This window comes from Herpailurus yagouaroundi, unplaced genomic scaffold (assembly GCF_014898765.1).
Source record: "Herpailurus yagouaroundi ecotype Mexico unplaced genomic scaffold, PumYag 216, whole genome shotgun sequence".
Taxonomy (NCBI): Eukaryota; Metazoa; Chordata; class Mammalia; order Carnivora; family Felidae; genus Herpailurus; species Herpailurus yagouaroundi.
Genome location: NW_024412447.1, coordinates 2,176,126 through 2,191,260, shown reverse-complemented (window position 1 = coordinate 2,191,260; position 15,135 = coordinate 2,176,126). Strand labels below are relative to the sequence as shown.

General features: G+C 58.7%; 1 protein-coding gene across 1 annotated transcript in view; it reads left to right on the top strand.

Moving 5' to 3' along the window:
* Positions 1 to 15,135, top strand: part of GNA12 (G protein subunit alpha 12) — a 134,878-nt gene that overhangs the window by 1,588 nt on the left and 118,155 nt on the right. The window contains exon 2 of the mRNA XM_040455633.1: positions 1,861 to 2,044. Within this exon, the coding sequence (XP_040311567.1) occupies positions 1,861 to 2,044 (184 nt within the window). The remainder of the gene's footprint in view (positions 1 to 1,860; positions 2,045 to 15,135) is intronic.

The following is a 15,135-nucleotide window of genomic DNA, read 5'->3' as shown; positions in this document are numbered from 1 at the left end:
CCCCCGTCACCTCCAGGGCCGCAGACTCTGCCTGCAGCGGCCTGCTTGCGAGGAGCTATTGATTTCTCTTCTGTAGAAAACACGGGGCCGAAAGGGCAGGCACTTTTTGCCCTCTGCCTTCTCCCACGGAGCCCGGGCCGCCCGAGGCCTGGCGCTGCCCAGAAGCCCCCCAGGCCCCCCCAAAGTCACGTCAATAAACCCAGCATCCTCACGCTGGCCCCGGGCGGCCCCGGGCGGAGGAGAAACTTCCCCCCGTGGTTACTGGAGCCCCGGCAACAGGGTGTGACCCTGCCTGTGTCGCTCACGACCGCGTGAACTCGCGCCAGGGTTTCCAGCTGTAGCTCAGGCGTGGGTCCGTGTGGCCTGTTGGGAGACAGGGCCACGCTGCGGTTGGGGGTGACCCACGCGCCCAGGCACGTCGTACGTTCGTGTCATGGGAAGAGGGAGAGTCGGTGGCACGTGTGGCCCAAGGAAAAGGATTAGGGCGGCTACGGGGGGGGGGGAGAGAGGGACCTCAGCACCACCTGTCGTGGTCTCTTTCTTGCAAAAAATCCAAAAGAGCACCCGCGTGGGAAGTAATAGAATTCAGGGCAGCGGGAGGACAGGCACAGGGCGGTTCTACTCCGCTATTCTCCAGTCTGCTCTGTTTGAACTGTTTCATGAGCAGCTGAAGCAGGAATATCCGAAGCCCCAGAGGACTGCAGGCGAGTGGGTGCAAAGCGCCGGGCCCAGAGTTGGTGCTCACGCCCCGTCCGCCCCACCCGCGGCCCGGCACCCACCAGGCCCGACCTGGGGCCGCACTGTCCCCCTCAGCTGTCCTCTGTCCCTCCCTGACCCTGGGAGTCCCTCCCAGCTCATCCTTGGGGGTGGGTTTGCTTTCGCTTGCCGTGTGCGTGGTTTGGCAACAGACCTTCACCCAAAAGAGCAGCGTCACGGGCTCACGCCCTGGGAGCTTTTCCCAGCATGCAATACGTGAGTGACGTTCGGAACCACGCACACTTTTAAAACACACTGTAATACATAATGAGAGGTATGTGATATGCGTAAGTAACGTGTGTATAACATATCAAATAATACATATAGTCACATACATATAATGTACATTGTAACATGAGGATATAAGGTACGTTGGAGACATTTGCTTTTGTGTTGTCTGGTTTGGGTGAGCAATGCTGGCTTCCCATAAACTTTCCTTCTATAATCCGTTTGTTTACGTTAAGAAAAGTGACTTCACTTCCAGAAAGACGAAGCCAGGGACGGGGGTACGTCCGTGCCAATCAAGGCCCTTTGTGCCAGGCAGGGGGCCTAAGTGGGGCTGAGGTCCCACACGAGAGAGAGAGAGAAAGAGAGAGAGAGCGAGAGCATGTGATCAGGGGAGGGGCAGAGGAAGAGGAAGAGACAATCCCCAGCAGGCTCTGTGCTGTCAGCCCAGAGCCCGACACAGGGCTGGAACTCACAAACTGTGAGGTCGTGACCTGAGCCGAAAACTAGAGCTTACCCAACTGAGGCGCCCAAGCGCCCCTGAAGGGATGAATGCTGTGGTCTGAAAAAGGGGCAGTACCACCCTTGGCCTCCTTTCTGTCTGAGCACACAGGAACAAGCCACATGTGTCCGTCGCCTCGTGCCACCTCGCCTAGGCCCCTGCCAGGGTGACCCACTGTGGCCCCGAGTCTCCTGCTCACTTGCTGTGTGACCTCAGGCATGTGCCTGTCCCTCTCTGGGCCTGATTCTCCCTTTGTAGAATCAAAGCTGGGAGCTGACTCCTAATGATCCCAGCACAGTCAGTCTGGGGTCCCCTCTCCCCCTGACTCGTCTGCCATGCACACACCCTGCACCTAAACCGCTGGCTTTTCTTGCCAGATTCAGCCAGCGGGGGAACATTCCGCCCACAGCTGTTGGGTGTTTACTTCGCTCACCGGCCGCAGCCCGGTCGGCAGCTCCCAGCTTACAGACGGAGGCAGCACGGCCTCCCAGGCCCCTCGCCAGCTCCCTGGTGTGTGCAGGCTGGACGCAGGACTGGCCCGGAGGTCCTCCGGGTGCCCTGGTGGGTGCACGTCCCAGGCGCTCCGTGAAACCCCCTCCTCCCTGGGCCCAGAGGAGACCCTTGTTCTCCCCTGGCCGCGGGGGTGGGTCGCGCCGCCCGTGAGATCTGAGCCACGTCTGCGGAACCCCCTGGGGGATCGGCTGCTCCCGCATACACCTCACCCCCTGGGGGGGGGGGGGGGCAGATGCAGAAACACCACCTCTCGAAGCCCCACGACAGTCGGGAGGTCGGGGCCCCCTTCGCCCCCCTCCGCTCGGGAGGAGCAGACAGGCGCAGAGAGGGGCCGCGGCTTTCCGAGGCCAGGAACCGTGGGCTGCGCTCCAGCGCCAGGCCGGTGTCCCCCCGAAACGTTGCCTCTGTGATGTGGCCCCCCTCTAGCGCACGTGGAGACGGGGGCGCGCTGGCGGGAGGTGAGGACCAAACAGAGGTCCACGCGGAGAGCCCGGGTGTAGCAGGCCTGCAGAATCGCCCTTAAGTTGGCACCAAGCGGCAGCGGGGAGGGGTGAGCGGGGGACTCCCCGAGAGCCCCCCGATATCACCAACCTCCCTCCCGACGTCTCCTGCACACCTGGCGGGGGCCCCAGGACCCTCCCTCCCCCGAGCCTGTCTGAGGTTTACACCTGAGCCAGGCAGGTACGCCCGGATGGGGGATGAGGCTCCGGCAGGTGACGCGACGTCCTCGAAGCCCCCCTGACCGGCGGAACCTTGAAACTTTGGGGAGCACGTGCTACTCCGGGGTGCCTGTGGGATTGGGCCGCGGCACGGCCAGCCCCCGCCCCCCGCAGAAGCAGCCCCCACCCCGGGGCCGGGCCCACCTCTGCCCGGGCACCCCCCCCCCCCCCCCCCCCCCGCCGTGCCCCTTCGTGGGCTGGGATATAAATTAAAATTCAATTTCATTAAGCCAGCGAGCAATCAATCCCTGGCTCGGGCTAACAATGCCGGGCAGGGGGCCTCCGCTTCCTCCACGGCTGTAATTCACTCGGCCTCCCCCGCTTTTGTTCGCAAACTGCTGGAGCAGCGCTTCCCGCCCGGATTTATGGTGCTGGCAGCGTCTGGGGCCTGAGTTACAGCTGCAGGTTTGATCGGGGACTGCATCATTCTGCATCTAATCCTCACGCCCTGACAGGCAGGGAAGGGTCTGCTCTCCCCGAGTGAGCATTGTTCTCCTGTCAGCCGGGCCCCACCGGAGCCCGGGATCCTGTGCCCTGGGCCCCAGCCCCAGGCAGAGAGACCCGCGGTCAGAGAGCCCGGCCCGGGGTGGCGCCAGTGCCCTGCTGAACACTCACCCGTTTAATCCTGTAAAGGCGCCGGGGCTGGAATCCCATTCCACAGATCAGCAAACTGAGGCACAGAGTTAAGTGCCCCGCTTGGGAGTTCCAGGCCTCAGCCCCAGGCCGGCCCACGGCAGAGCTCTCCGCTTCACCTCTGCACCGTTGGAATCCTGCCCCAAGCGCACACCGATTGAGTCCGCGGGTGCCCACCGCAGCATTGCGTGGAACCGCCCGAGGTCCGCGAGAAAAACAAATTCTGTAGTCCACAGAGCAAACAAATCGTGGGCCCGTGGAATTCTGGGCTCGTGAAAAGGAGCGAGGCCGCTCTGCGTGTCCCAACATCAAAGATGTCCAAGGGGTTCTGGCCTGTGCGAGAAGGGTAAAACGGACACGCGTGGGACATGCATAAAGCCCACGTACACGTACTTGTGTATACACGTGCACACAGAAAACGGAGACAGAGACCCCACGAGTCAGCAGGGCTCGCCTCTGGGCCGCACAACCGGAGGGAGGAGGGGAGTGGCCGCATCCCGCCTCGTGTAGATCTGAATGTCGCAATGAGCACATAATACTGCTGTGATGATAAAAACCGTAAAGATTTTTCCAAGACCCGTATGCTCCCCCGCAGAGCATCTGGCCGCACCTAGAAGTTTCCACGCACCCCCATCTGGACATCAGATGTTCGCACCAGTGCATGGGAGGGGGGTTCAGCCACCCGTGCGCCCCACGTCCACCTTGCCGGGACGCTGGGCACCCCCACAGGACGTGAGGAGTGCCCAGAGCTGGACGCGGAAGGCAGGGAGGAGAGAGGGTGAGGCCCAGAAAAGCAGGGGACTTACCCCAGTGCAGCCCTGAGGCGGTGTCCCCTGACCTCTTTCAAAGACGCTGCGGGTCTGAGTCGGCACTTCTGCCCTGGTAACGCCTACCGTGTCAGGAAGCTCCCCGGATCACGGGGCAACGTTTGCCCCACTGTGGGGGCCGTGAAGAGTGGCCCTCTCCCCATTTCACATTTTTCTCTTTAGAGAACCGGTATTTATTAAAGCTTCTTTTCCATCCTCAGGGGCTACAGTTTCCGGACACACTCCCTGCCCTCCGTGGACTCACGGGCTCAGAAAACAAGCAGAACCGTCGTGCATGAAGAGTCCGCCAGGGGAAGAGGTCCAGTCCGAGAGCCTGCAGGCCAGGCATCCGCGGAGGTGGGGCCGGTGCGATGCCCAGCCCCTCTCTCCACCGTCACCCCCACCCCGAGTGCGGGCCACCCCCGCCTCCCACTGGACACAGCAAGGGTCTCGCCGCATCCGCTCAGCCTCCCTCTGCCTGTTCGCCCAAGGCTTGGGGGTATTTGTTACTGCAATATAACTGTAGCTCACACTGACTATCACATACGTCAAGCCAGGCTCCCCTCTGGATTCCCCGATCACCCATCCGTCCCCTCCCACCACCGAGGGACGAGCTCTCCCCAGGACACCCTCCGCACACCGCGTCCGCACCGCCGGGGCACTGGTCTGCACCCCACAGCTACACGGCTCTACGGATTCTAGATCCTCCTGGAGGGGGCCCAGCACAGAGCAGGGGTTCAGGTCAAGACCGAGGAGCTAACGACTGATGGGAAATGAGCTGGGCTTTAACCGGCACACATTCGGGTGGGGGCCACTGCACAGACCGTGGCCCAGAAGCAGAAACAGCCCACAGGAGGGGGTGCGGGAAGACAGTAGAGAGGGCGGGCTGGCGGGGCAGCGACAGGGTAGCGTGGGGGGTTCAGAGCAAACGCCCTCCATGAGCATCACCGGGCTCTCAGGGAGCGTGACCCCCAGCACCTGCCCCTCCACCAGAGGAATCCGAGACCTGGTCCTCAGCCTGCGAGTTCAAGACCCCACGAATCACACGGGCAGGGCCAGCAGGTGCAGGCCGGGCTCGGCCCCTGGGGCGGCCAGCAGTCCCGCCCTCTCCCCCCCCGCCGCCCCCGGGCACTCCCCAGGTGACACTCCCAGGGCCCTGCGCGTCCTTCTGCGGGACGGGTGGACCAGAGCCTCTGTCCGGGAGCAACGACTCCTGGTGGGGCCCCGCTGTTCTCTGCCGCTCACTCGGCTTCTCTGTGAGTCGAAATGTATTTTTTTCCTGTTCCTAATTAACTCCCTGCCACCCTGCTTGCAGTAAAGCCTGATTTATTTCCGCCTTTCTGCATGCAGGGGACGGGCTAGTTAATCTCTGCTGCGTGGGCTCCGGCACACCGTCTCAATGACATGCACATCCCTCGTCCTGTTAGCATCCTGCCAGCTCTCTTCCATCTCCCCGCTGTCCGCGAGCCTGGCCGTCCCGGGGCCGCTGCAGCTATAAGTCACAGTCCCTCTTCTCTAATAGCGCCTCCGCCCTTTGACCCCACCCGTCAGCATGGCTTGGACTCTGCCAAGCGGCAGTCAGCTGCTCGCTCCCGTTGGCAAACCCGGCAAGCCAGTACTTGGACCGAGGCGTTCCCCGGCCCGGCCCCCCCGTGGCGGTGCTCTCCGTGCTCCCCCGAGCCCAGAGGCCACCTTTGGGCAGTCCCCATGCATGCCTCCCTGGGCCTCCTCGACCAGGTAGCATGCTCGGGCCACCTGCAGGGCAGACCGAGGTGCCGGGAGTCAGCAGGCCCAACCAGGGAGGGGCAGGGTGGTGTGGGGTGCCGGTCAACAGAAGGGCAAGAAAGCCCTGACGAGTAACGTTCCCCGGCTCTGGGGTGTACATACCCCTCCGTGGCCAACGTCAAGCTGGCAACGTGCGGCTGCCGAATGCAGACTTAGGGAAAGGCGCGCACACGGGGCTCTTCCACGCCGGCCCGTCCGGCTCCCGTACACCCTGGATGGGGGGCACTGGATTCCCACGCCAGCCCCTCACCCTCGGGGAGGGGGGGGCGGTTCCAAGGCGCGCTCCACACCGGCGCGAGCAGGAGGGAGGGGACGCCGGGGCTCGGTGCCGAAGCGGGAGCGGGAGCCCGACGGGCGGAAGAGGAGGGAACAGAGGCACCGTGTCGGCCGAGCGAGGACCACGGCCTGAAGCGCGGGCAACTTCCACGGCGGCTTGTTGGTTTGGCTGTTCCCGAAACCGAATGCAGGCGGGACCGTCCGGACCAGAGCCGTACGACGGCCCCCCAGGCTGCACCTGTCGTTGTACAAACGCCCTCCTCTGATGCAAACGGACGGATGGATTTCTTTTCCAGAACAATGAGCCTATGAATTCTATTTTATGCCAACCACTCAGGCATTTTTCAACAAATCATCACTTGGGTCCCCGATGCGTGTTTTTCCTGATGGTGCTGACTGAGGTCTTCACAGCCTAAAGGGCTGGCGTGCTTTCTGGCCCCGTCCAGCCACGGTCACGGTGCAGGACCCCGAGCAAGCCTCTGGGCACAAGTCCACACACCTGTAAAATGCAGTGACGGCCCTAGACCAGTGGCGTTCCCAAACCAGATGGCGCTAGACCAGTGGCTTTGCAGAGCTCGCAAAAGGCCGACTCCTGGACACCACCTCCAGGAGTCCCGTCCTGTGGGTCTGGGCAGGGCCTGGGATTCGGCATTTCTCATGAGCTCTCAGCCGATGCTGCTACTGCTGGTCCCACGGGTCGCGCTCAGAGCAGTTCTGGACTCCGGCCCCACCACCCATCGCCAACCCTGTGCTGAAGAGATAGTTCCTAAACCTCGCCTGGGGGCATCAGGCCGGCTAGATCAGGCAGGAGTGGCCGGAAAGCCAGAGGGAGCTCGGCAGCCTTCCCAAACCGGATGGTGGGCCTGGGCCAGGACAGCGGGGCGGTTTGGTCTGAGCTGGACTGACCGCTGGAATCAAAGGGGATCGGTGGGGTCGAAATCCTAAATGTGGCCCTCAGGCCCTGCAACACCGGCCCTTGCCACCATACCAGCTTTGCCTCAAATATGGTTCCCGCCCTCCATGTGCTCCCATGACGTTGCCCTTGGCCCAGTCCCTCGGACACGTTCTGGTCCCCTGCTCTCTGACACCCCTTTGCCCTGGTTAACATCTCCACTCTCGGTCACACCCAGAGAGGCCTCCTTTCCTGCCCTACCCAGGACTCCTTGAGATCCCCCGCTGGCCTGGCCGAGATTGTCAGGAGCTGCCCTGCATGCAGTCGGAGCTCTCCCTACCCATGCTCCTTCTTTTCCCTCCTCCTTTCCAGGCGTCAGACGTGCATCATGGTCTTAAGCCGAGTGTCTTCTCATGTGCTGGTCTGCCCTCCAAATACTATTTTTGGCAAAGTGCCCATTCAGATCTTGTGTGCATTTTTTATTCGGCTGTTCGTTGTTTCTCAGCTCTTGAGTCTTGAGAGCTCTTTATATATGCTGTATACAAGTCCTTTGTCAGATACTTTTTTACCGCAGCCTCATTTTTAACACCAAGGCCCAACTCCAAAGGTGGGTTTCTGTGCACCTCAAAGTCAGTCATTTATCTGTAAAACAAATCCGTAGCGGCACCCACTCAGTGCTGTGGTCAGAGGTCTGAGGCCAGGGGCCAGGCCATCCTGGGAAGCTGGGGGACGTGAGAGCTGACCAGCCAGGAGGGGTGAGCCAGAGGAGAAGTGTGTTGAGAGGAGAAGTAGAGAACATTCTAGACCTGGGCTGTCCAACAGCGTAGCCACTGGCCACGCATGGCTATTGAGCATTTGACCTCTGGCTCTTGAGACCAAGGAATTAAATTTTTTATTTTATTTTTTTTAATTATTTATTTAATTTTTTTAATGTTTATTTTTGAGAGAAAGACAGAATGTGAGTGAGGGAGGGGCAAAGAGAGAAGGAGACACAGACTCCGAAGCGGGCTCCAGGCCCTGAGTGGTCAGCACAACCTGACACGGGGCTCAAACCCATGAACTGTGAGATCATGACCTGAGCTGAAGTCAGACGCTTAACCTACTGAGCCACCCAGGCGCCCCTTATATTTTATTTTAATTTGAAAACTGACACTGAATTCAACTATCGGGCAACTTTTATTTATTTTTTTCCTTTGGTTTATTTATTTATCTTGAGAGAGACAGTGACAGCTCGAGTGGGAAAGGGGCAGAGAGAGAGGGAGACAGAGAATCCCAAGCAGACTTCATGCCATCAGTACAGAGCCCGGTGTGGGGTTCGATCTCATGAACCATGAGATCATGACCTGAGCTGAAATCAAGAATCCAACACTTAACAGACTGAGCCACCCAGGCGCCCCGACTGGGCAACTTTTAGGTACGTTTGGTACAACTGGGGTATGCGAATCCACTCGTCCAACTCTGGGTAGGTTTTGTGAAATCTAAGTACAGCTCAAGTATTTCTCCTTAAAATGTAGCATCAGGCTTGAGATGTGTGATGCGCGTAAAACACACACACACAGACTTTGGAGCCTTACCCTACGTCATCAATAACTTGTATATTGATCACACATTGTTATTTTGCACATATTAAATAAAATACATTCTTTTTAAAAAAAATTTTTTTTCAACGTTTATTTATTTTTGGGACAGAGAGAGACAGAGCATGAACGGGGGAGGGGCAGAGAGAGAGGGAGACACAGAATCAGAAACAGGCTCCAGGCTCTGAGCCATCAGCCCAGAGCCTGATGCGAGCCTGACGCGGGGCTCGAACTCACGGACTGCGAGATCGTGACCTGGCTGAAGTCGGACGCTTAACCGACTGCGCCACCCAGGCGCCCCAATAAAATACGTTCTTAAAATTTATTCTGGCTGCTCTTTTTTCCGTTTTTAATGAGGTTACGAGAACATTTCAGGTTCGCCGCGTGGCCCGTGTTCGTGGCCTGCGTGCTCTTTGTAAGGTCAGCGGCTCAGCTCTAACGACAGGGACAGCAGCCCAGGACGCTCAGCATCCGCTCGCTGCCTGGCACACGCCCGCCACGGGGTTCGGCCCGCAGCCTCCGCCGGGCGGACCCCGCTCACCACGTGCAGATCTTAGAAGCGAGGCCACACCCCTGCCACGTGGAAAGGGAGTGTTTGTTTCAGAGACCACGTGGGAGTCCTGGGGCCCTACCCCCAGCCGAAACAGGAGCACGCGTGCGCACATGCTCCCTTCCAACCCCTCGCCCCTCCCCGGGGGGTGGGCAGCCTCACCCTCAGGGGGTGGAGCTCAGAAGGCTGAATCTAGACCCTTACGTTAGGGGCAAAATGCGGTTCCAAAAGCTTTGGGAAGAAGGGAGGTCTGGAGAACGGATTCTCCCCGCTCCCGAACTCCGTGAAGCCCCTTCCAGCTGGGGAAGGAGAGAGGAGAGACGGAGGAGAGGCAAGGGGGCTGGGTGGCCCTGGGCTCCAGGAGCGGCCCCGCAGCCTGCCCCTCAGGGGACACCTGGGGACACACAGAATCCAGGGGAACGTGGTAAGTGGAGGGCACGTCTGCTAACAGGGGAGCGGCTGACAGAGGGGCAGGGAGGACAAAGGTCCTGGAAGTTGGGAGGGACGGTGAGCGGGGTTCCAAGGAGGACACTCTCTGAGTCCTGGACAGCTCGGGATAACTGGAGCAGGGGGATGAGACTGACAGTGTCCCTCCAGGGGACTGTGACATCAGGCACAGCCGATGACCAGTACCCCCCCCCCCCCCCCGATGCCAGAAGTCTGTACAGCCCCCTAGAACATAACCGCCACGCTAGGCCAGAAGAGGGGCAAAGGGACACTCTGAGCTCTGAGGTTAAATAACCAAGTTTATCTGGAATTGGCCAAGATGACATTTTCTGCCCTGAGTCAGAGTAGAGGCTCAAAATAGCAATCGGGTTGAGTTCCAGAAAACCCCTGTTCTGGTTTCGTTTCACCTGAGTCCATGGAGTCAGAAATGCATCGCCCCCCGCCTCAAGCCCCCCCCCCCCCCGAGTAGTGTGACCACTTCCTTCCCAGGGTGGCCCCGGAAGTTTCTAGAACGCAGCTGTGTGGCTGAAGGCAGGCGTGGACTGCCCCCGAGGCCTGAAAGCACCCACCTTGAATGGAGACCCTGGCTAAGGGAACAGGACGAAACACTTGGATCTGTGCCAGGAGGCTGGCTTTGCTGCCCTGGGCCAGCCGAGCGCCCAGATAGGAGCTGGCAGCCTGGGAGGGGGCGCGGTGTGCGGCTGATGAATGGCCTTGCTGCCCCGAGCCGACAAAACGGAGGCCGGCGGGCAGGGGCAGTGGGCAGCGGTAGGGCTGCTGGCTGGATGGGAGCGGCGGTCACCGGCATCCCAGGTCTGGGCCCAGCGACCCCCTTTCCCACCTACAGCTGCCCAGAGCTGGGGAGTGGGGGGGGGCATGAGCCCTGGGCCCGCGACGCTCGTCACCCCTGTCTGGTTCTGGAGAAGGGAATCCAGGCGCTAATGAGAACAAATGGCTGCCTGGAGAACTCATTTGCGACTCCCAGATGAGATCTCCCCTTCACCCACCCCTCCGCGCCCTCCGTTCAGCCGAACCTTCTCTGGGTTTCCTTGTGTGGCGTGAGCGCCACCTGGTGGTTGCAGGTGGGAGTTTCTAGTCGTGTTCCTAGGATTCCAGGGGCCTTGGAAACGGGGCGGCCGCAGCTCCCAGTCAGGTGGAGCTCAGGCATTTAGTCCCCCAAGCATGTATTGAGTGCCCACTGCATGCCAGCTATTAGGGATGTAGAGATGAACAAAATGGTCACGTGCCTGGCTTCACGGAGCCTACACCCTAACCGGGGAGGCACAGAACCAGCGTGGAAGTGATGAGATAATCTCATAAGGAGTCTGCCGCTGTGAGAATTCTCAGAGTTCAGGAACAGAGCCCAAAATGTTTCTCAGGGCCTTCGGGGGACCTCACCTCGGCCTCACGTCTCAGCCCTCACCTTGACACAGGCCCCGGGCCCCCGACCTCACGGAGCTCCCGCAAGCCCTTAACTGCTGTACCTCCAGGCCTCAGAGCCTTTGTACACGCCGTTCCCTCCGGCTCAGGTGTCCTTTCCACCCGGGAGGATCAGCCCCCCCCCCCCCCACCATAGTATTTACGCACCTCGTGCGGCCCCTTCCACAAGGTCAGAGAGTAGAGAGACTATGAACGCCGGACACGGAGTCGGGAAGAGATTGTCTCCAGGCCTGACTCTGCCACGGCAGGGTTTCGTGGCCATGGGCGTGGCTCCTCACCTTTCTTAGCCTCGGTTTCCTCGTCAGTGAAAAATGGGACCTCCTAGTTGTGACAATTTAATGCTTTAATGGCAGTAAAGCGCTCAGCGCAGCTCCCGGCACAGAGGGAACGCGGTATGTTCGTCTGAGCCGCGGTTGCTGCGACATTAGCGTGCCCAGGCCAGAGACCAGCTGCATGTTGTCCGGCTTCCCCGCCAAAGCTCTGAGTGTCTCTGTCGTGTCCTACGAAGAGAAGCTTTTCCCGCTGCCCCGGAATTGGGGTCTGGGGCTCCAAGCTAGAAGCTGCCCCCGGCCAGCAGCGGAAGGGGAAGATGTCTTCTCAGGGCCGAAGAAGCAACCAAAGGCACCCCCACCGTCTCCCCATCCCTCCACCGCCAGCCAGATAAGCAGGAGACAGTGGGGGGGGGGGGGGCGCGGAAGAAATCAGGACTTGGGGCGGCGGCAGTCGGGGGGCGGTCAGGGTCAAGCTAAGAAAGACAGCTGGATTGGTTCCCTCCTCCTGCCTCCCCGCCTCTCCCTCCGCGGCTTGGGCTAAGCAGAGAGGGAGGAAGAGGAAGGAGGGAGAGGCAGCTGGTTCCCCCTCCCCGCCTCCCCCCTGGGGCTCTCAGGGCCGGGCGGAGGGGACGACGTGGGCGTGAAATTGGACTTGAGGTGGAAGCTTTAGATTCAACCAAGCCGGCCTTTTTATGGCCCCAAAGTGCCGGCGAAAGGACAGAGTCTGTCCGAGCCCTAGCAACGGGCAGGAAGCGGAGAACGGAAAGAGCAGGGCTGAGGGAGTGAATCCCTAGTGGGGAAAACCAAGCCATTTCCTGTGCATTCCCGACATGGGTCAGAGCGACCATAAACAGCTACGTGTCTCCCCGGGGCCCGGAGCAGGCCGGCGCCCAAGCCTGCGCCACAAGGGGACGGCGTGTCCTCTCCGCCTGGGGTTCCTGCTCCAGAGCGCTCCCCGTGAGGGTCCTGGCCCTGGATGCGCCCCACTCCTACGCTCCCGTCCCTACTCCCGCAGCCTCTGTGCCCATGCTCACGGCAGATCAGGAAATTCCTAGCACCTTTTGAACAAGAGACCCCCTCGTTTTCATTTTGCACTGGGCCCTGCAAATTACGTAGTCAGTCCTAGGACGGCTCCGGGCTTCCCAAAGTCACAGCTAGCGAACGGAACCCACTGCTCCCCATACACACCTTCTGGGTGTCTCTGAGCCCAGGCAGCTCCCCTGACCTTCTCCTAACCCAGGAAGCAGGCTCTGAGCCCCCCACCCATTATGCCTCTGTGCTCTGAGAGCCTTGGCCTGTGCAGATGTGCAGACGACCCCGCGAGCAGGAGAGGGCCACCACGGGACCCTGCCCTTGCCTGTCTGCGGAAGGTGGGGGGAGGATCAGGAAGGCGGTCCCAGAGGGCACAGCAATCTGCGGTAAGTTAGGCAGAATTTCCAGACGGCTTCAGTGGGACTTCTCGAGAAGGCCAAGTGCAAAGGCGGGAGATACCCCGCAACGGGAATGAAGTAAATTTCCATGCGCCGGACTAAATTCCTTCCATCCGTTCAGGCACCTAACTTTCGCAACCCTTCAGGCTTGATTATTTTTCATCTCTATTGTATAGATTAGTAAACTGAGGCACAGAGAGATACGTAACTGGTCCAAGAGTCAGCACAGCTGGCAAGCAGCAGAGCGCTTGCACCCAGTGCACCCACGATGCGCTTTGCACCCCAAGTGTTTTCCGTATTGTATCTCTCACCTTTGCAGTAACTCTACAGCAGCTGTTACTACTAGCCAAAGGTTTGGGCGTCTTCGGTCCTTGGCAAGACTGTACTTCCCGGTCCCTTTGTTAGGGCTGACACAGCTAGCTTTGCGTCAGTTTGGGGCTTTCCCAGAGAACTCCAGCCAACAGGAGATCATATACACACAATGTTATATATGGTGCATATATTATATATAATAATCGTGTATATGCTGTAGTAACAGATCAAGAGGCTTACATTTATATACATCAAGAGATTTATTTTTTGAAGCTTATTGATTTACTTTGAGAGAGAGAGCAAGTTGGGGAAGGGGCAGAGAGAGGGAGAGAGAGAGAATTCCAGGCAGGCTCCACACTGTCAGCACAGAACCCGACGCGGGGCTCGAACTCACAAACTGTGAGATCATGACCTGAGATCAAGTCCGTTGTGGGGCTGGTAAATCGGAACTTTGTGGAGCAGGCCGGCAGGCTGGAGACCCAGGCAGATTCCCTGCTACGCTTGGGAGTCAGAATTCCTTCTTCTCTGAGAAACCTCAGTTTTTGTTCTTAATGCCTTTCAACTGTTTGGTTGAGGCCCACCCACGTGAACGAGGGTAACCTTTACTTAAAGTCGACTGATGGTACATGTTAACCACATGGACAGAACACCTTCACAGCACCACCTGGATCCGTGTGTGATTAAATTGCTGAGTACAGATGGCCTCACCAAACTGACACCTCAAACTAACCATTCCAAATCCTGGCCAATAAGCTGTGTGCAGCCGACATGTTACTTCCAGGCTGTGCATTTCATCGTCGGTGCAAAACCCTCCAGCGTCCACTCTTTTCTTCTGCTTGGTGACCAGCAGGCTTCACGCTGGTGGCCGCCAGCTCAGCCTGGGTCCTGGAAGGAGTGGACATAAAGGAGATCTTCCCCACAGCCTTTAGTGGACTTGAGATGAGAATCAGAAATAAATCAATCCTGGATTTAGGGGAATTTCGTGAGGCTAAACCAAGGGTAAGGAATGTGGGTCCTTCTGCTGCATCGTGCATTTGGGCAGCTCCTGTGAAGTTCCTCGCCGTTTCTTGGGCATCCCCCAGGGGCACCCCCAGATCCTAGCCTGATCTTCAGAGGCGATGTGCAAGTCTCCGTGTATGATGCTACCAAAGATGAAATAACACCTACCAACCTGTGATATTGAACTTGGGTGAGCACCTGAGGCAGACAGTCACTCCTCTGTCCGCACTGCTTACCTGATTCTCAAAATTGCTGACTCTTGGCTCTTGTAAATGTCCTCTGTCTGACGCTTGAGGTCAAGTAAGTCGAACCTGGGTTCAAGGAGGGAAGGGCCTCACCACTTGAGGCCTGGGTTCCATGGCTAACTCTTCGCCAAAAACACGCTGACTCTGGGGGCACCTGGGTGGCTCAGTCAGTTAAGCATCTGACTTCAGTTCAGGACATGATCTCATGGTTCATGAGTTCGAACCCTGTGTCAGGCCCTGTGTCTCCCTCTCTCTCTCTCTCTGCGCCTCAACCGCTTGCACTCTGTCTCTCTTTCTCTCTCAAAAATAAATAAAAACATTAAAAAATAATAGTATTTAAAAAAAATGCTGACTCTGGGTGAAATAATCAGTCAGTGACACAACTCTCTCTTCCAAACTGTGGCAGGCAGCATCGTGAAAAATCCTCTTGTCTACTTCCAAGAGAAGTGACTAAGCCTATCCTAAAGAAAGGGTTTTCTGTGATGTCCTCAAGGCCCCTGGAGACTGTGAATGCTATTCATCCATCCAGCCATCTATCCATCCATCCATTCATCTGCCAATCCATCCACCCATCCATCCATTCATACAGCCATCCATCCATCCACCCATCCATCCACCCATCCATCAACCTATCCAACCACCCATCCATGGACCCATCCATCCATCCATCCATGCATTCATCTACCCATCCATCCACTCATGTATCCATTCATACACCCATCCATCCATCCATCCATCCATCCATCCATCCATCCA